Source organism: Colletotrichum godetiae (genome assembly GCF_030913485.1).
Source record: "Colletotrichum godetiae strain CBS 193.32 chromosome Unknown BDP55scaffold_4, whole genome shotgun sequence".
NCBI classification, from domain to species: Eukaryota; Fungi; Ascomycota; class Sordariomycetes; order Glomerellales; family Glomerellaceae; genus Colletotrichum; species Colletotrichum godetiae.
In genome coordinates, this window is record NW_026851252.1 from 995,683 (window position 1) to 1,015,482 (window position 19,800).

Here is a 19,800-nt window from a genome sequence, read left to right on the forward strand (position 1 = left end):
GGCAGCCCACTTCGAGGTTGTTAAGTCATCTTCATCTCCGCTACGTATTTGTCTGCCAATCTTCTTTGATGTAGTCGATGTTCCCTTACTTCGAACCAATTCTCCCTGCCTCCGCTCTCTGGAGGGAGGCCGGTCTCCTCATAGACGCCCCCTGACCACAAACAGGCGATGGTGCTTTCCGCTGCACATCATGTCAGCTAGTCCTCGGCGTTTAATAGACATTGAATGCAAAGCAGATAATCAACAGGATTCTTTGGGTCTGTAGGCACACCCAACCCGCTGCTATACTTGACTACTGAGAAGCTTGAAGAAGCCGCGCTGAGCTCGACTCATCGCCGATCGTATCGCGAGACGCCTCGAATACGTTTGCAGATGCTGAATGCGAGTCACCTTTCAGTACAGTTCTTGTCTACGCCGGGCCCAATTGCCCAACAATTGCGAAATGGCCTACGAGAAGTTCTTCATCTCCTGTTCTCTGGTCTCTTCATCGTGTATGGCAACGAAACGTGCTCCATCACAAAGACAAGCCATTCTCGAACAATAACTCTTGATTCTGTAGTATCGCTAACCCCCAACCCCTTACAACGTCCGCGCCTTAGAGATACGATCTACAAATCTTTACTCCATGACCAGCACGCCCCTAAAGCGCACCTTATTCGACATCATATGCTCCACTGCGTCAGGCGCCTCGCTCAACGGGAACTTCTCAATCAGGCACTTGACGCCCTGCTTCTTCGAGAACTCGATCGCATCCTCCGAATCCTGCGCGTGCCCGCTAGGCCATCCGTGAACCGAGCACCCGAGCCCGATCAAATGGAACGAGCTGATTTCGATATTCCCGACCGGCGCGAGGACCAACAACTTGCCGCGCACCTGCAGCGCTCCCGTAAGGGGGCTGATAGCCTTCGCACTCGGCGCCGTCGCGACCACAAGCGCAGCGCCGCCCATGGCCTTGAGCTTCGCCACGGGGTCCTCGACGCTGCTGTCGATGAAGTACTCTGCGCCCAGCTCAGATGCGAACTTCGCCTTGGCGGGGCCGGAACTGATGGCCGCGACGCGGTAGCCCATCTTGTTGGCGTACTGCACGGCGAGGTGACCTAGGCCGCCGAGGCCTTGGACGGCGACGAGGCTTCCCTTGGGGATCTCCATTTTGCGGATGCCGTTGAAGACGGTGACGCCAGCGCAGAGGAGGGGTGCCGTCTCGGCGGGGTCGAGGTCTGCGGGGACGCGGACGACGGCTTCGTGCCGGAGGGTGACGTATTCTGCGTAGCCTCCGTCTCGGGTGACGCCGTTGATTGCGCCGTTTTGGCACGATTGGAATTGGCCCAGCTGGCATCTGGCGCAGGTTGCGTCGTGGCCTTGTATGAACGTCAGCTCATTGCGGTCCGAAGTGATCTTAGAATCCCCATCTTCCTGCTCATTGGCAATCCGAAAGGGGGGGGTTCCAAAGACGCAAACTCACCTCCGTGCCAGGCTCCTCCTACACGCTCGCCACCAGTGAATCTCGTCACGTCCTCGCCGACAGCAACGATGTCGCCGACAATCTCGTGGCCCGGGATACGGGGGTGAACGGGGCCAAACTCGCCCTTCTGCATGCCGACGTCTGAGTGGCAGACGCCGCAGGCGAGCACCTTGACGAGGACCTCGCTTTTACCCGGCGCCTTGGCTTCCACCGTCTGAAGTTGCAGAGGAGCGCCCGCCTCCTTGACCTGCCACGCCTTGTACGTCTTTGGGAAAGACATGGTTGCTGGATTTAGATGTCGTGAGATGGTGAGTAACTTTGATGTTGCGATGTCAGGACTGTCTTGTATATCTTTCTGCTCCATTGTGTACTACATCTTGGAGAGGGCCGATTGCACAGCATTATATACACCTTTTGTTTTCATGATGATAGTGTTGGTGGTTTGGAGTTTCGAGGAGGCTACAGAGTGGAATTTAGTCAGAAACTCCATGATTTGTGATCCGGCGCTACTGACCAACAGATCCGAGGCGCCGAGTAGCGCCGGGCGCCCACCTCATACGTACTTTGTTTGCCAACTTTCCCGAGATCTGACGTCTAACTATTCCTTATCCCCGTTAACTCCTTTTTCTCATCAATGCTGGAAACTTTTACCTCTAAGCTCTGAATCTTTTTAATGGAGCTGTATTCTAGCTTTCTTCGCCTATTTGACTGGAGTTAAGTTCATACTGTCTGCATTAGGAAATTCGTACTTCGTCACCCAGGATTGGAGTAACCCGTACGGCGTACTCTTGACGGCATATGCGGATGCGTCGTGCGGGTGTGCGGGGCGATGAATGGATATCACTTACTAAGTTTACGACAGAACTGAGTGAAGTTCGAAAGTCCGGGGCCGAAAAGGCCGAGACCCGCGGATGATGACAGGCCTGGCGGGGACGGCTACTCGGCGCCGGGATGACACCAGCATCCGGGTTTGAAATACCTCTTCCCAACAGGATCCACCGTGTATCAGTGTGCTTCTAGATTTCCAGAGTATATCAAAGGCAATACAGGGCACTCACGCCTGGTCTGCGAGAAGAAAAGCAGGTGTGAGAGATCTCGTGCATCGAGCTGAAGAGGTGGAACCCCGGGGAACGTTGAGGAAGTCTCGTGATGTTCTTGGAGCGAGATATTCGAGAAACGGAAGATTGGATTAAGCGCTGATAGGTAGGTTTACTCTAATGCCTGTTGCGGCTCATCTCAGGAAAAGGTGAACAAGCAAAATCAAAAACAAAAAAACGCGGTACAGGAAATCAGAATGCCGCTCTAGATCACCAACATCACCCCGCCCAGTCATTGACTCTTGCCAACTCTGGAAAACCAGAACCTAGGCCTTCTTGACCTTCTCCTGCCCCCTCTCGAAAATCTTCTTCTTAATCACCGCATCACCCAACCCAGACGTCCCATTCATAGTCCCATCAAACACCGTCCTCGGCCCAAACGCATTCAAAAACCACACAAGCCACGCATTCGTGCCCTTCCACACATACGGGCTCCCTCCGTTCTTCAGCACAAGCGGCACGACCTGCCGCGCAAACTCATCGGGCTTCATCGTCGTCTTCTCGTGCGTGGCGCTGCGCTCGCGCACTTTGTCCTCGGCGTCGACGTACAGGCTGTCCCGGTCAAAGGCGATGTTGTTGGCCTGGATGATGGACGTGGCGACCTCGCCCATGTAGACCGTCAGAACGCGGAGGCCGAGGGGCGCGACTTCGAGGCGGAGGGTGTCGGAGTAGGCTGCTACGGCGGCCTTTGTGGCGTTGTAGCCTGATGTGAAGGGGCCTGGGAGGCGGGCGAGGACGGAGGCGACGTTGACGATTGTCGGTTGGTGAGAGGAGGAAGAAGAGGTGGAGACGGCGGCGAGGAGGAGCGGGGTGAAGGCTGTTACCATGTCGAAGAGGCCGAAGACGTTGGCGTCGAACATTTGGCGGGTGCGGTAGGAGTCTGCTTCTACTGCTGGTGCTTCGTAGACTGACGTGGGAAGAAGCTTGTCAGTTGTCTTGTTCTGACGGGGTATAGTCAGGATGTCCGGAACGGAGGGGGGAGGACTTACGAGCACCCGCGTTGTTGTACAGAATGTCAAGGCTACCGCCTGTACGTCTTGAAATCTCCTCCTTAACCGTAGCGATGCTCTCCGAGCTCGTCACGTCGAGTGTGAGCGTCTCGATGCCCTTTTCTGTGAGGTTCGCCACCGACTTGAGGGAGCGAGCAGTTGCAAATACGCGCAGGCCCTGGGCTGCGAATGCGAGCGCCAGTGTATTACCGACACCCCCCTGAGAGCATCTAAAGACACGTCAGAATTTGGAGAAATGCAAGGCCAAGAAACAGAGAAAGACAAGAGATGGTATCTTCACGGCGGTTCAGCTTACCCTGTGATGAGGATTGTTCGCTTGTTAGGTGACGACATGACGACAAGGTGAGGATGGACGATGTTTGAATGGTGAGATACTTGGGAGACTGAAGAAGCTGGACGAGTTGAATAAGTTGTCTAACCACGTAATCTTGACGTGGAAATCCTGTACTACTTAAGTAACGATGCGATAGCTGCAATTTGGAATGCAATGGCACCCAAATCCTGCCTTTCATCAAGCCATTCAAGCCATTGTCCAAAATGGCAAAAAAGGTCAGTCAAACTTTTGCCATGATGACATATCTCAAGCTGTGTGCATCAAATTTGACGATAATTGGTAAGCTCATAGACCAACACTCTTTTTAAAGATTACAGCAAGAACGTGCGCCTTCGGAGCCTTCAGATGCTCCTTGTCCCGCCATCTTGGGGCGCGCCACCTCCCCTCCATGTCGTGTTCCGGAAGGAGGGGCCGGGCAGGGCCTCGGGATGACAAAGGTCGACTCTACTGGTATAAGCTTTGGTCCCAGTTTTTATCCCTCTGCCCACCGATTGCGTATGGTGAGTAAACCATAATCTTCCCGGGCCTGTTTAATAATCGCCCCCGAGAAAGTGGAGACTCTCCGGCACCGATTTGAATGCAGCCGTAGCCCGTCGAATGTGGGGCTCGAGTCCCACCCGCAACTCGTTGATTGACCGTCCGTCTCCTCTCCGCAACTCCGCAATGGCGGCAGGACGGACAGACCACTATGGATTCGTAGCCCTCGCATTGGGGGCGAACGGATCGTGCTTAATAATGTTCGTTCTCGGGTTTCAACTTTCAGCATGAGAGAAAGCATCCGGGAAGCTGAGCATAAATGACAATCGAGGAAACCGAATTCGCTTCAAGACTCTGATAGTACTCTCTATCATTATCAAATTGCGATCAATCTTACCATAAACTACCAAGAACCATCATTTTATACAAACATGTCTTCCAATCACGCCATTGTCATCCAGGGTGCAGGCAAGGCCCAGGTCGTCGAAGCCTCCGCCCCCAAGCTCCGCGATGACTACCTCATCGTCAAGGTCAAGGCCGTCGCCCTGAACCCAACTGACGCCCTCCACATCGACCTCTTCGCAGTAACAGGCGCTCGCGTGGGCTGTGACTACGCCGGCGTCGTCGAGGAAGTCGGCTCCCAAGTCACAAAGCCCTTCAAGAAGGGCGACCGCATCGCCGGCGTCGCCCACGGGTCCAACGCCGTGCATCACGAGGACGGCACCTTTGCGGAATACATCACCGTCAAGGGTGACCTGCAGCTCCGCATCCCGGATAACGTCACTTTTGAGGAGGCCGCCACCCTCGGCGTCAGCGTGACGACCGTGGGCCAGGGCCTGTACCAAAGCCTCGGCCTGCCGTACTTTGACAAGCCTAGCACGGAGACGTTGCCCGTTCTCATCTACGGCGGCAGCACGGCGACCGGAGCGCTGGCGATCCAGTACGCGAAGCTCTCTGGCCTGCACGTCATCACGACGGCCTCGCCTCACAACTTTGACTATCTGAAGAAGCTGGGCGCCGACGTGATTTTGGATTACAAGTCCGCTACCGTCGTGGAGGATATCAAGAAGAGCGCGGGCGGCCAGCTGAAGCACGTGCTGGACTGCATTTCCTCGGAATCATCTGCGGATATCAGCGTCAAGGCGATTGCGGAGGACGGCGGCATCTACTCCACCCTGCGGCCCGTGCCGGCGGAGCTCGTCTCGGCCATCAACGGCAAGGTGACGACCAAGATGACACTGGCGTACACTGCCATCGGCGAGCCGTGCCAGTTTGGCCCGCAGGCGTTGCCGGCGATCCCGGCGGACTTGGAGTTTGGGAGCAAGTTCTGGGCTGATACTGAGCGGCTATTGGCAGAGGGAAAGGTTGTGGCTCATAAGCCGACTGTGAATGAGGGTGGAAGTGGCCTGGAGGGCGTTCTTAAGGGTCTTGATCTTGTTAGACAGGGCAAGGTCAGCGGAACCAAGTTGGTCTATATCGTGTCGTAGTGTGTGAAAAGTTAGCAGCAGCCAAATGGATTTACAGGCAACTATTAGCGACAAACAAATCCTTGAATGAGAAAGCTTCATAAAGCGCAACAAACCCGCATAACCTAAGATGCTGTCATTATTTCCGCGCCCTCAGCTATAGCTTTTCTCTTCCTATTTATTTTGTGAATCTGATATGCTCATCAACTTAAAATTCGTGCTCGTTCCTAAAAGAACCAGCACCCGGTACACAAAAAAAGCAGTATTACTTAGTGCTTAGCAACGCCGGTAATGGAGTCGGAGACCAGGGTACCGGAGCCGAATGCTACAGGGATGCAGTCTCCCGAATCGGAGCGCCACTTGCCTGATTCGTCTGCTGACGAGAGCCCATTGGCAGCTCAGACTGCATAATTGCAGATGTTGTGCAGGTCAGCGGGAGGATGCTAAGGTGGCGCAAGCACGCCGTCACCATCGCCTTTCGCGATATGTGATATGTGCTCGCAGATCTGAACTCTTGCAGAAGTCTGTACCGAGAAAAGTCACAGCGTTCAGATTTGCGAACAGATAATAGGGGTATGCTTCTCCTTCCCGAGAAACCCTGCCCTTCACAAAGAGAGTTCCCTATCCCATAAACTGCTGGATAGCGTCACTATATCTGCCTCTAGTCTTTCTCTAATTTTGCTCTGTTTTCCTTATATCCGCCTATGAACAATCTCGAAATAGAGAAAAATTGGAGAAAGACTGGCGATGGATGTACTGGAGATGGATATACTGACGCTATGTAGCAGTTAATGGGATACGAGAACACGGGAGGGCTGGTTCAGAGCTAAGGTGGATGAATAGCTATTTAACACGGTGTTGTCCTGCGTCGACTACACTTTCTCTGGACACATTTTGCCGTCCTCGCACATTTGATCTGCGTTGCTATCCACTCAGCAGAGCCAAACATCAATAGACTTACTTATCATCTGAGAGTTGTGGCTACAGCCACGCGAAAAGTCCACGTACGTAACGAAAACCGAACGGCCTCGGCTTTCACCCGCTAGAATGGGGCACAAGGAGGCCTCTAGGTACTCTTACACAACATATCAGTGGCCGATTTCTGACCGATATCTGCCGAAGTCATGCACGACGACTCCGAGGGAAATTGAGCCTCCCCTTGAAGAACCGATTGATTGATAAGACAACCTAACAAAATTTTAACGTCATGCAACTAATCTCGATAGGCTGGGATAGCCTATGGGAGGAGGAGGGGAACGGGATAGTCCACCCCAGTCAACAAACGTTCGCATCTCCCCCGCAGCCACGCACCCACGTTTACAGAATCTTTTTCTTCATCGGAGGCTCAGGGAGACTCACATGGAAGAAGTTGGAAAATTCTTCATCATCATTGGATACCTCTCGAAAAGAAGAACCTTCCTCATGCGGTGTTTAATGGCAATTGACTCCATAAGATAGGTCCGATCAGTCCTGCATCAGAGAGTTAAGTTACGGGAGCTATCCGAGAGTAGCCTTTGGTGGGGCTGGTCCGATCGAATGGCAACCCGCTCAGGAACCCGGGATGTCACCCCCAACGGGGAGGAACTTTTCAACTTCTCCAAAACAAGCTCTTTTACACCCGCGATGTTCCACTCCGCCAAGACTTTGAACCGCTGCTCATGGCGGAAAGCGGCAATTGGGCGGGAAGGAAGCGTCGCAATCGTCATGAAAGCCAATAGAATTCTCCCTGAGAAGACTCAGACTTAGAGAGAATGCTCTGGGCTCGCAGTGCCGATGTCCAGGACCCTGGTTTATTGCTGTGAAAGCTCCTCCCCTTCCTGGGTCTCGGACTTCACCCATATGCGAGGGGCGGCGGCGATGGCAAAGTCGAGCCATCTTCAAGAAAGACAAATACCAGACGAAACGATGTAGATGCCCTCGGGACCCTTCTCTCTCTCTGTCTCTCTCCCACCACCACCTCACTCTCACTCGTTTCCAAAGCGGTGTGCCTCGCCACCCCCAAGCCCTCAAGATGCGGTCGTCACTCCTTTCCTCCCTCGTCTGCCTCTGCCTGGGCACGTCGTCGATCTCGGCTCGCCACGTCCACCAGCTCCGCGCCGACTTTAACCTCGCCTCCCTCCCGCAGGCCCACTCGGCCCGCGGCCTCCCCGCCGCAGACGGCAAAAAGGGCGTCCTGCTCATGAACCGCATCGGACCCTCCACGTCAGAGCTCTATATCGCCAACGCGGACGGCACAAACGAGCAGAAGCTCCTCGGCAACGCCTCGAGCTTCGAGTACCACGCCGCTTTCTCCCCGGACGGCAAATTCGTGACCTTCACCACCGAGCGCAACGGCGACGGCAACTCGGACCTCTACCGCTGCAGCTTCTCGTCTGCCGGCACCGGAAACAACACCACCTCTGCCTCATGCTCCAACCTGGAAGAGCTCATCGCCACGCCCTCGGTCGAAGACGCGGGTGCCCTCTCCCCAGACGGAACTAAACTCGCCTACGTCTCCACCGAGAACGGCTACCGCGCCAACATCTGGGTACTTGACATCGCCACCGGCGCCCGCCGCAACCTCACAAACACCCCCGCCATCGCCGGCGACCCCTTACTACCCGACGGCCACTTCAGACCAAGCTGGTCTCCAGACGGCGAGTGGATCGCCTTCGCCTCCGACCGCAACACGGCCTGGCGCGGGCACGGCAACGGCACGGGATGGGAACACACCCAGGAGCTCTCCGTCTACGTCGTTCGCCCGGACGGCTCCGGGTTCCGCCAGATTGCTACCAAGACGGGATACTGTCTCGGATCGCCCAAATGGAGCCCCGACGGAAAGCGGATCCTCTACTACGAGATCACGACCGAGCAGACGTGGGACGCACACCGGCCCGAGTCCCTCGCCGCCGCCATCTCCCAGATCGTCTCTGTCGATTTCGAGACCGGAGAAGATCGCATCGAGCACACCTCTGGCGCCAGCGTCAAGATGTTCCCGCAGTGGCTGGCTGACGACAGCACCTCGGACGGATCCAGCAGCAGCAGCAACATCGCCTACCTGATCAAGGGCGGCGACAACGAAGGATACAACTACACCTCGGGCGCCCACGCCCCCGTCAAAGCCGCCATCCGCTCCCCGGCCTGGTCCCCCGACGGGCGCTTCGTCATCTACGAAAAAGTAGGCTTCACCGCCCGCGCCATGGAGAAGCCCCTCTACAGCTGGGACACGGACTGGGAATACCGCTCCACCGACGTCTTCCCCCAGCTCTCCCTCCAGGGCCGCCTCGTCATCACCCAAAAGCAGCTCGGCAACTCCTCCATCGTCTCCATGAACCCAGACGGCACCGACCTCAAGCTCGTCTTCGACTCCTCCAAAACCGGCGAAATCGACGCCGCCCTCGTCGCAAAGGGCCTCGCGGGCGCCTTCCAACCAGCCTGGTCCAGCGACGGCAGCTGGATCGCCTTTGGCCTCGGCTCCTGGTTCCAGTCCCGCGCGACGGGCAAAGCCCGCGTCTACCGCACAACCTCCAACGGCAGCTTCTACGAGGCCCTGACGGACGGGACGGTCCACTCCGGTTTCCCCTCCTACAGCCCGGACGGCCGCAGCCTCGTCTTCCGCGAGTGGGGTCTCCGCTACGGCCTCCGCGTCATCGACCTCGAGACCAAGACGGTGCGCAGCCTGACCAACGCGACGGACAATCTGCCATTTTGGTCGCCCGACGGCGAGCGCATCGTCTTCACGCGCAAGACGTCGGCAACCAACTTTGATGTCTGTACGATCCGGCCCGACGGCACGGATCTGCAGACGCTGACGTCCAGCGGCGCCAACGACGCGCACGCCGTATGGTCGGCCGATGGGCGGATCCTGTATTCTAGTGGGATGTACGGGTTCCGGGACGAGGCGGCCATCTATGATCAGACGTTCCAGCCGTACGGGCAGATTCTCGTCATGGACGCGGATGGGTCGAATAAGAGGATGCTTACGGATAGTTTGTGGGAGGATTCTATGCCGCTGTACGTGCCCAATGAGTTTCTCGTCTAGCATATTCGGTGGCTTGAAAGCCCGGTCACTATAGATAAATTGCAATGTAAATACCAAAGTCTTTGTACAAGTACTTCATCGTGTGAATGTTTTGATTCTGTAAGAGTGATCAAGTTGAAAAGAAAACGAAAACCCCACAAAAGGGGCTTGTCAGATACGCAGAGGCGTATGCTTCCCACCTCTAACCTTGCCTTGACTCTAACAAAGCAACACTTTCCTTATCTTGGCCAATCCGTCAAGTCTAATGAAGGACGATTCCACACTTCTCAGGAGGAACGTTTCTCATGACAACTAATGTACTCACTCTTCTTGGTATGACGAACAGAAGAGAGATTCTCCCACATCACCCAAACCTTCATGGTATCGTCCACACTTTCCTTCCTTTTTTTCACAGCCATCTTTCACCCTGCGCATAGACTCGGCGGGGTGACCATCCTCAACGTCACGAAATCATGTCATGGCCCCTTGATCAACAGTTGTCGTTGGTTTTTGACGCACATCTTAAGAAACTTCCGTGCAACGTACAGCCATAATCAACCCAAGAGTAATTCTATCCTCATTAGAGAGTTTAGAGTCTTTGTCTATTGACCAGGCAATTGACTAGGCTTTGGGGGTATGTCAGCTCGGGAGCCGCAGGATCCAGTGTCTCTATGCATTGTGGTGTAGAGACCCCAACTCGACAAAGGTGCTATTTCACTGTGAGGAGGCCTCAGCATACACAAATCACAAAGAACGAAGTGATCACACGTCAGTATACACCACAAGGATGGGACGAAACAATCAAGAGTTCCATTCTTTGAGGGCTAGACCTAGCCGCCCAATCCCGAAAAACCCAGATCCCGCCGTTCGCCAAAAAAAAAAAGAAAAAAAAAAGTAGAGGGAGGTAATTTCTCTTTTGTCCTTTTTTCCCTTGGGTTTTGGTTTCAATTCCTCTGCTCTTTCTCCTGTCCCAAAAGACATAGTGCTCTGAAGCCGATCAAATAGGTAAGCAATATCAGCGAGCCAAGCATCACCAAGGTTCCTCATTTCTAACTGCGCGTCCTGTCCTCCGCGGGAGTTGCCAAACAGCAAAGCTCATGCTGACTCTTCCAGTTCGCAAACACAAAATCATGTGTCGTGTGTATTCAGTGTTCATGTGACACGAATATCCATAATCTTTTCGTCGTCTTCGTCAACCCCAAAACTGATTAAAACAGGTGTTGGTGTGAAGTGCGCAAATAGGGGCGCGTAGTGTGATGGCTGACGAGGTGAAGCTCGCCCAGCGCTAGATGATGTAATCCTCCACGGCGTGTTGAAGTGGGGAGATGCAGATGTGTGAACAAAAACAAAAAAGGGGGGGTATGTGCAAAATGTGGTATACGCATGAATGGGAGAGAATTGAAGTGTGTGTTTGGGGATGTGGTGTTGTCAGGCCAGCCCATTCCAACCTGTCGTCGACGCCACCGCGTTGCCTTGGTCTCAAATAGACCGGTGCTTGTAGAAGCCGAACAAAGATGATTGTGAGGGCTCAACATCTTCGAACCAGGTACCACGATGAGACCACACAGGCAGAGGCGGGGCGATGAGACGACAGTCCCCAAGATAGCCAGCCGGCCCAAGTAGTAGTGTGTCAAAACGTGTTGTTGACCAAACGTGTCGGGGTATCCTCCAATAGAGCCATGATCGTAATGCAAAGTGGTGCCCAAGGCCACAATGATTGCCCTTCGCGCGAGGGCGTAATTTGCCGTTCCAATGCCAGGAACGCCGAACCCATGTAGTGTAGAACCGCCGTGCCATGACGAATGCCAGAAAATGGTGGTGCATGATCCAGAGCGCGCCGGCTCGGCCAATGAAGTCATGACACGGTATCCTTGGTTCAACCAACCCAGCTAACCATTCCGAATCCAAGGAAAAAAGGAGACATGCTTTCTCATCAGTCAAACAGACCGATCGCACAGCGGAGTCCTTTCATCCCCCAACGCCGTGCTATGCAAAAAAATGGTATTATACAGAACCTAGACGCAACAGAGCCTCAACCGCCTCACGCTCCTGCGCGTCAGACGGGCCCTGGAGCGCCGAGAAGTCGAAGGGCATAGGCTGAAGCGAGCGCGCCATGCCAGTAGAGACGGTCCGCATGCCTCCCGAGTTATATACACCAGTGGAGAGGAAGCTGCGTCCCGCAGACGGGGCAGTTGCGCCGGCGGTGTTGTAGGACTCGGCGCGAAGAGCGGCAGCTCCAACGGCAGCCCAGTCCTCGTCGTCGGTGGCGTCCTCGGGGTCGTCATTCATAGCGATATCATCATCATCCGGAGCCTCGGAGCACGAGGCGGAAGCCGAGCCATCCAAGGACATCTTGTCCGCTTCGCATTCCATCATCATGGCATCGCGATCGTCGTGAGAGAAGACGATGGAATCGCCAGCACAAGACGAAGCGACGTTCAGGCGAGACCTGTCGGCGCCGCGTCCACCGGTCTTGTTGATGGGAATGCCGGATCGGTAGTCAGTGGGGGGTGTAGACCCGCGCGCGGCCTGACCACGTCGTCGAGCATCCCATCGGCCCCAGCCCACCTTTTCAAATTCCACATCGCCGTCCGGTCCGCCACCTTCGCCTCCGCGACACTCCAAGGCTCCCACGACCAAGCGACGCGCCTTTGTCGGCGGAATTCCTGCGAAGCCCGGGACAGACGTTGTCAGGTAGCCCATGATGTGACGGATAGCCAGAGGGCCGTGGTTGAGGAGGATCTCGGGGAGGTGGTGCTTGGCCAGTAGGGTGGTGCTGATAGCACCGGTGGCGTCGTAGGAAGGTGACCGCGATGCTTGCCTGCGACCAGTTGGGTCATCGTGCAGATCCAGATCCGAGTCGATAGGCTCGAGCCTGGCCTTCTGAAGCTGGGCCTTGAGGCCGTGAGGCGGAAGGGCGGGAGAGATGGAGTTGGGAGGAGTAGGGAGGGGGTGAGATCGTGTCACAGTCGTCGCAGGAACACTCCGAGCCGCTACAACAGTCAAGTTGTCTCGGCTCATGTTGGAGGCCTGGTGGATATCGCAAGCAGCAGCTGCCATGGTCGCCATGATGTCGTTTAGACGTGTCTTGAGCTTCTAGACGTGTCTGTACGCGATAGCGATGGTTAGCTACAGGTACTAAGTAGAGTGATGATGATGAGACTGGTAGAGTGTATGGGAGGAATCCCACGATGGGAGGTAGTGGTGTTGAGTCACCAAGGGGAGAGGGAGGGATAATGTGACGCAGCGCAGCGCAGTGCTGTGCGGTGGGATAGGGTTTCCTGTTGACGTACTGCTAGAAGCGGAAGGGATGCGATGCAAGTGTGGAACTGTGCAGGTAGGCTTAGTTCGACGGGTCGGCTAATAGACTTGTTGGCAGATCAGGCTGGTGTTGCTGTGGCTGTTGCGATTATCGTGACTGTGACAAGAGAATCTCGTCAGTATTCAGTTGTGGTTCTTCGTGATATTGTATTTGCGTTGAAGAAGAGAAGAGAGGAAAGGGAAAGGGAGGGTGAGATGAGTGCGACGGCCAGGGCTAAAGTAAAAGGGACCGTGGTGGTGGACGGATACGGAGATGGGATGGGATGGGATGGGAGTGACAGACTCATACCTGACTGTAGAATGACTGAGAGCGACACACACACACACACACACACCATGCCTTGCCTTACACCACACACCAGACATTCGCGGTACCTACCTCTCTCTCTTTCTCACCTTGTTCCTCTTTGCTGGGCTGGAAGGTGTGTGTAGGAGGAAGAGAGGTACATGGGGTACATTGCAAGACCTGGGGCATGTCAAGAGACGGCGACCGGGGGGTAGGAGGTACCCACGGTACCGGACGGATGCAACCCAGGATCCAAGGTATCCGCAGTCAAGTGTGGTACACTCATGTACCTCGCTCTCTCTCTTGCTTCCTCGGTATCTACTCCGTACCTCCCACGCTGGTGACTCCTCCTCTTTCCCTGTGGCGGGCCAGTCTCCTTTGGTACAAGGCAATGACCCCAGAGAGCCTAAAGGGAGAGGAGAAGGAGAATGACAGAGATGATGCAGTGCAGCTTGGCTTTGGCACCTTACATGGGCGCAAGCCCGGGTGCTTTCTCCAGCAACTCGCAGCCAACCTGACGCCCGTACCAAACTCAACCGCCTGCAGGAAGACAAAGGCCCGCGGCGGCGAAGGCAAGGGAAGGCGATGGATGGCCGGATTATGGATGGATGGGCACCTGCTACCATCCAGTCTCAAGCACCAAGAGCAAAACCAAGGCAAGGCAAGACAAGGCCCCGACAACGCAACAACGACTACGTAGTACGGCGACAACAGGAAAGGAGCAAGAGACGGGCGCCGCTGGCTGGCGTTGGCGCAGGTGATGGACAACACACCCCGGGGGGTGCAAGTCATGGCCACGGGGTGTCGAGTGTTGGTCACCAGGTGGTGACTGACGGTAGCTGAGTGTGGATGGTGTGTGCGAGACTGCGAGTGTGTGTCTGGAGGACGAGGTATGTGTGGCTGGGTCGCTGATACCAAAAAAAGGACTCCCCGGCTGCGAGAGGAGATGGGAGAAACGGCAAGAGGAAAGGGGGGTGTATCGCTATTCTCCTACTTGCTCCTCCACTCTCCCACCTTCACCTTGTTGCAGTCTGCAGAGGGCAAGAGAGTTGCTCAAAGGCATCTTGTACACAGTGTGTCGCACACTACATACGCCTCATACCTCATCTCATGCCTCCAAACCTGTGCTTCCGCCTCTTCCCTACTATCCACTGATTCCAGTTGCCCTGGTTTTGGGTGGGAGTCATCGCTCTTGCTGATGACAGGCTGATGAGGAGTTGGAGAGACTACCTACTACCTTTCTACTTGCCTTGTCCGGGCTTACCTTATCCTCAAGAGGTCCTTATCAACCTTTGATCTGATATTCTTTCGTGATCCTACCTGCCACCTTGACAGTTTGACCTAAAAGTCCAGCGCTGGGTAAGGGTAGAGAACTCATCTTCCCTAGGGTCCTGATCTCTATGACCTTTTGATCCAACTGATTGATTTTTCTTTGATCCAAGTACCTTTGCAGAAAGATACCAAATTCCAACGACAGATACAGCTTCAACACACACCGCACACAAACCGCCAACCCATCAAAAAATACCCACCCATCGACAGCTCTAAACTCCATCCTTGACCTCCAAGCAATCCACAACGACGGAGCTTGGGCAGGCTCCATCTCGTTATCCCGTTCCTGTCCCCGAGCTTGACCGCCAAACCGGCCATCGATACGGATACCTTGAGATACACAGGTTCAAGCCTTCAAGGTCCAAGGTCCCATGCGATCCATATCCATGAATGATTTGAAGCGTCCGCGACAAGTTCCACGACGGACCCAGAAGACACGTCCCCCCATGCGCCGGTCAGTTGGTCTTCTTTCTTCCCAAGTTCCCATACCCATGCCCCATGCCGAACCCGAAGCTACTGAAACGAAGTTCCCACCTCGTTGTCTTCCCCGGACTGCCGATAGGGTCGGCCGGTAAGTGTGATGATCCAAGGCCTGGGAAAAAGGCCCCAGTGGCCCCAGGGCCAAGGGTAGGGGAAGGGGGACAGCAACCCGTGGCCTTCCGGAATTGCAGTCAAGCCCACGCACTTGATCCCCGGCCTAGCCCACAACGCGCTTCTCCATTCCGAGTCCATTCCAGTAACCAACTGTTGACCTTCCGCGTCCAGGCCCTCTCTAGACAGGTCCATAATAAGCTTGATACAAGGATAGAGAAACGACGGTGAAAACGAAGAGAGTACCCGATCATCGTGTCAAACGCCGCACTATCAAGAGGTTACGCCAGGAGTCAAGGGTCAAGCAGACGATGGATTGCCAGTTACAAGTCACAACAAACCCGCAGCGCAAGCAAGCAGCAAAGTCACCAACTCCCTGTCAGGGCATCAATGTCGACGAAACGCGCACACATAACGATACACATAAGCCGTTAAGCTCTAGAAATTGCCGCCTCCCACCCACCCCTTCCTTCCACTCACTCATAGGAGCCAAGGTCCAAGGGCTGCTTCTAGATGCGCATCAAACCGCGTCGCCGGCGCCCGTGTCAACCACAATATCACCACCCAGCCCACCGCGCATAGTGTATCCCAACCGGTGATCCCGTTCTATGGTACACTGGGCGCGGTAAAATGGAAACCTTCGTCTCGGGTACAGCGTGCAGCCAAAGAGCTTACCGATCTGTTGGGGATCTTTCTTGCTCTCTTGAGTCTCTCCTTCGTCTGTCACTTCTGTCACGGTACCTTATTCCTGAGGTACGTTGTCAAAAGACTCAGCCATGAAACTTTGCTTCCAAAGTGTCCCTGTTTCCATATCCGTTTGTCCCGTCTCATTCCCATCCCTACCTATCCATGGCATCCAAGCCCCCCTTGGAGATCCACCATCGATAACACGAACTCCGACTCATGGCATTTTGACTCTTTACCCTTTCCTCTTCTCCCCCCTTCATTCACCTACAATTAGAACATTGTGGTGATAGGGTTCGAAAACCCCAATCGCGATTTCTTCTCCTCCCACATCGCACACACACTTTGACATATATCCATATCTCATTATCATCAGCCTTTGTCAACCTTTGATTCATTACCCGTTCCGTACCCGCTAATAAACCCACCCGCTTCCTGTGCCCGGATCCCGTGCCAATGCTATTGCCCCTGTCAAACCCCCCATGTATCCGTACCCATGTCCCATCCATGTCTGAAGTCTTTCCCGCCAGCAAGCCGCTGGCAGACGCGACCACGGGACCGGTGTCCACTGAAGCAACTACAGCTTTGCAGGCAAGCACCAAAGCAATGCGAAGTTTGACTTGGTGGAGAGCTGTGGGAGTGTGCTTCTTCCTGCTGCTGCTAAAATGCTGTTGCTACTGCTATTATCCCAGACGGAAACAGCAGAAACGGACGGACGGGGTTTGAGATGGATACTTCGGCGGCCGTCAAGTTTGCTGCTGCTGCGGGAAACTGGAGAATGAGATAGTGTCGTCATCAATCGCAAACCCGCAGCTTCGCTCTGTAAGTCCATTTCTTTCCTAGTGTAAGAATACGGAGTACTCTCAGCCCAGCAACCAGCAACGTGCGACCATACCAACACAGGCCGGGGGCCTTGTCAAAACAACCAGGGGCCAGAGTGCCAGAGAGGGCCTTTCATCACCGCACAGAACACACGCACATTTTCATGTTGTATTTTCCGTCACCATCATCCCCCTATTTGCGATGGTTGCAATTTTGATTGTGGTTTTTTTTTTTTTGGAGGAAATTCCCAAAGCCTTCGACGCTTTGGTCAACTCCAAGTGATCGAGATGGTTCGAAAAAGAAAGTGAAAGAAAACTCTTACCTTTGGCGAGATTGACATTCCTCCTTACCCTGGAGCGCCTCTTATTCCCTTCACCTTAACACCCCCTTTTCCGGACGACGCCGTGGAGATCCTGGAATGGAAGTCTTGGTAGAACCTGAATAGAATCTGTCCCATGTCTCTATGCCTTCATGGTATACCAGCATCAAGACAGAAGATGCAAGGGGGCGTGTAAGTCAAACCGAACCTTTGGCAACGCGCAATTTCGTGCAGATTTCAAGCAGCAGCAACAGGAGCAATGACAGGCTAGCAATGTCGGGTTCCTGTACGGATATTTCTTCATGTTTTCACCCTAATTACTCCTGTGTGGTTACGAATACCAATAAGCATTCATATACCGGCGGGACGATCCAGACCGGACATGTCTGAGACACGCGCTCACCCAACTTCCAAGAAAGGAACAAGAGAAAGGACTCGACCGTCATCGTCCATTTCTCCTATTTCTCTTCCTTGGGTGAGATCGAGACAACGAAGCTAGTCTTAAGCAAACCATCTCACAACTAAGAAAACATACCATATGTCATGGGCTATTTTCTTACAGAGAGGTCTTAGTCCGCCGACGCGACGACGTGTCCTCTTGCACCAAGTTTAAACCCGTCGCGTTAGAGATGATCGACACTCCAGACCTGACTAAACCTGCGCCTCAAAGTCGCAAGTGAGGAACCGCGAGCTTCAGCTGAAAAATCCCCGGTTCAACACCTGCCCCTGCGACGCCAGCATCGCTGTCGCACTTCTTCTTCCATTGCGATTCTTTTTTTCGAATATCTTACGGATATCTATTTTACTTTTGACCTCGCACACTGCGGCATTCCAAAGAAGTGCCAAGACTACACCATCAACCAGTGACCACGCACAGAGTCCCCCCCAGCAATTGCTTCGTGACGGGTAGAGCAACTGGAAACTGGACCTGAACCAAAGGGGGCGTGTCCCTAACAATCAGCTGCTCTCTCTCTCTTGCGCGCGTGTAGTTGCTTTGTACCCCACGGTACAGCTGAAATCCATCTCATCCCGCTCTCCTTTCGCCCTGCTCGCCCTGCCCTGGGGCTCTGGCTAACTCCACACAAAAGATACACAAAAAATCACTCCCAATGTTGGACACTGTGGTGGTGCAGCTGCTTATCTGTAAAGTGATCCGTTATCCGTATCATTTCCAGATTCGGTGACCATCAACCGCCAGAATGGAACTTGGCGATGTGTGGGCTTATCTTTCCAAGGCGCGCGCCACAACTCAAGTCTGCCTGTCTGAAAATTGGACCGACAGACCCGGCCGAACCGTGTCGGCTGAGGCGCCTGTCTTCCCATCTCTACACCTAGGTATTCGTACCTTGATGCTTTGGGTGGTTTATAGAAGCAATCCGTATCCGTATGATGCACCTCGCAGCGATCTCCCCCTCAGCCCCCGGATTTCCCCCTTGTGCCCCCAATGACCTAGAGAAAAAAAGCCACCCCGTGCTTCTAGGCTTTCTACTGTAGCAACTTGCGTTTTTCCGGTTTCCCGTGCGGCGTACGCCTTCCCTCTTCGCGATGGGCGGCATGCTGACGGCCTTCTTCAGCAATCGCCGCACCCTCTCCTCTCTCTGTCTCTACTATGCCTCTTGGTCAAATCCGTCCATGTGCTTGCTTTCCGCCTCAACTTGGCTTGATCAAATCAAATCAATCGCATCTCATCTGTTCTGATTCCGACTACTTACCTACAATAATCTGCACGCCCCTGTGGTCTAGGCATACCCAGTATCAGTGTCCGACCAACCAAAAACGTGTAGAAGACGGCAATACCTGACATATACTGTCTATAAACAACTCACCCCCTCTCTTTCTCTTCGCCTCCTCCTCCTCCTCCTCCTCCTCCTCCTCCTCCTCCTCCTCATCATGCAAAGGTGATGTGCTGATATACCATGCATCCGGGCAACATCCCACAACGTCGTTGGTGGGTTCGGCGTTTCGGAAGGCCTCGACCTGCAGTCGGACGTACCGCATACGGGAGTACAGGAGGAGGAGGAGGAGGAGAAACCGAGGGTAAGAGGTGTCAAACCACATGTAGTGACATCCCAATGGAGATATCGTGGAGTTCAACAGAAATCTCGTGTGTTAACCAGCATCCCGTACCTGGCGACCCTTTCTTCCCCTCATCTGTGGCTGGCTGTAATACCTAAGCTTTGAGCCAGGAATGGACGAGATTTCCTCATCTTTGACGCAAAAAGTCATGCCCGGAATTCGCGCAAAACCACCAAGCCCAACTTCTTCTCGTCGCACGCCGACGAGCGCAACCATCACGTTGCGCCCAGGCCATGATCTGATTGGTTCTGGCGCCACAGCTGCGAAGAATCACTCACGCCCCGTCCGGATGAACCCTCTCTAGGGCAACCTAACACGTTTTGTTCCCGGAGAAAACATGCGAAGCGATCCAGGAATGCAAAGTACCAAACATTTTCAACAAATACCCGGTCTTCATAGGTAGTATACTTCACGGTACCTTTTGTCTCGTCAATGTGGACACTTGATGTTTCTCAATCCGCAAGTATGCAACTCTACAACTATCCCGTACCCAACACAGTAGGTTTTCACGATGAGGTAGTTA

At 54.2% G+C, this 19,800-nt stretch overlaps 7 protein-coding genes across 7 annotated transcripts; 4 read left to right on the forward strand and 3 right to left on the reverse strand.

Moving 5' to 3' along the window:
• Positions 1 to 618: 618 nt before the first annotated feature.
• On the reverse strand, positions 619 to 1,742 carry BDP55DRAFT_542161 (chaperonin 10-like protein; the record flags this gene model as incomplete). Its single annotated transcript, XM_060568285.1, has 2 exons — positions 619 to 1,358; positions 1,463 to 1,742. The coding sequence occupies 2 exons, from the start codon at positions 1,740 to 1,742 to the stop codon at positions 619 to 621; spliced, it is 1,020 nt and encodes a 339-aa protein (XP_060435120.1).
• Positions 1,743 to 2,527: 785 nt separating this feature from the next.
• Positions 2,528 to 4,267, reverse strand: BDP55DRAFT_751213 (putative short-chain dehydrogenases/reductase; the record flags this gene model as incomplete). Its single annotated transcript, XM_060580635.1, has 4 exons — positions 2,528 to 3,466; positions 3,549 to 3,778; positions 3,865 to 3,884; positions 4,253 to 4,267. 4 exons carry the CDS (start codon positions 4,265 to 4,267, stop codon positions 2,826 to 2,828), a joined length of 906 nt encoding a protein of 301 aa, XP_060435121.1. The 3' UTR covers positions 2,528 to 2,825.
• Positions 4,268 to 4,811: 544 nt separating this feature from the next.
• Positions 4,812 to 5,995, forward strand: BDP55DRAFT_711049 (alcohol dehydrogenase class-3; the record flags this gene model as incomplete). Its single annotated transcript, XM_060578172.1, has 1 exon — positions 4,812 to 5,995. One exon carries the CDS (start codon positions 4,812 to 4,814, stop codon positions 5,865 to 5,867), a length of 1,056 nt encoding a protein of 351 aa, XP_060435122.1. The 3' UTR covers positions 5,868 to 5,995.
• A 1,469-nt stretch (positions 5,996 to 7,464) lies between these two features.
• BDP55DRAFT_647011 (uncharacterized protein) lies at positions 7,465 to 9,948 on the forward strand. Its single transcript, XM_060573744.1, has one exon. It carries the CDS (start codon positions 7,858 to 7,860, stop codon positions 9,865 to 9,867), a length of 2,010 nt encoding a protein of 669 aa, XP_060435123.1. The 5' UTR covers positions 7,465 to 7,857; the 3' UTR covers positions 9,868 to 9,948.
• BDP55DRAFT_647013 (uncharacterized protein) lies at positions 9,941 to 10,634 on the forward strand. Its single transcript, XM_060573745.1, has one exon. It carries the CDS (start codon positions 10,225 to 10,227, stop codon positions 10,453 to 10,455), a length of 231 nt encoding a protein of 76 aa, XP_060435124.1. The 5' UTR covers positions 9,941 to 10,224; the 3' UTR covers positions 10,456 to 10,634.
• Positions 10,635 to 11,850: 1,216 nt separating this feature from the next.
• Positions 11,851 to 12,915, reverse strand: BDP55DRAFT_542557 (putative Sin3 binding protein-domain-containing protein; the record flags this gene model as incomplete). Its single annotated transcript, XM_060568322.1, has 1 exon — positions 11,851 to 12,915. One exon carries the CDS (start codon positions 12,913 to 12,915, stop codon positions 11,851 to 11,853), a length of 1,065 nt encoding a protein of 354 aa, XP_060435125.1.
• Positions 12,916 to 13,640: 725 nt separating this feature from the next.
• Positions 13,641 to 14,424, forward strand: BDP55DRAFT_711052 (uncharacterized protein; the record flags this gene model as incomplete). Its single annotated transcript, XM_060578173.1, has 1 exon — positions 13,641 to 14,424. The coding sequence occupies one exon, from the start codon at positions 13,641 to 13,643 to the stop codon at positions 14,151 to 14,153; it is 513 nt and encodes a 170-aa protein (XP_060435126.1). The 3' UTR covers positions 14,154 to 14,424.
• Positions 14,425 to 19,800: the final 5,376 nt, after the last annotated feature.

Bases quoted from the DNA above. Each gene is read 5' to 3' on its own strand.
- BDP55DRAFT_647013 (XM_060573745.1), top strand. From the start codon at position 10,225: ATGGTATCGTCCACACTTTCCTTCCTTTTTTTCACAGCCATCTTTCAC.
- BDP55DRAFT_647011 (XM_060573744.1), top strand. From the start codon at position 7,858: ATGCGGTCGTCACTCCTTTCCTCCCTCGTCTGCCTCTGCCTGGGCACG.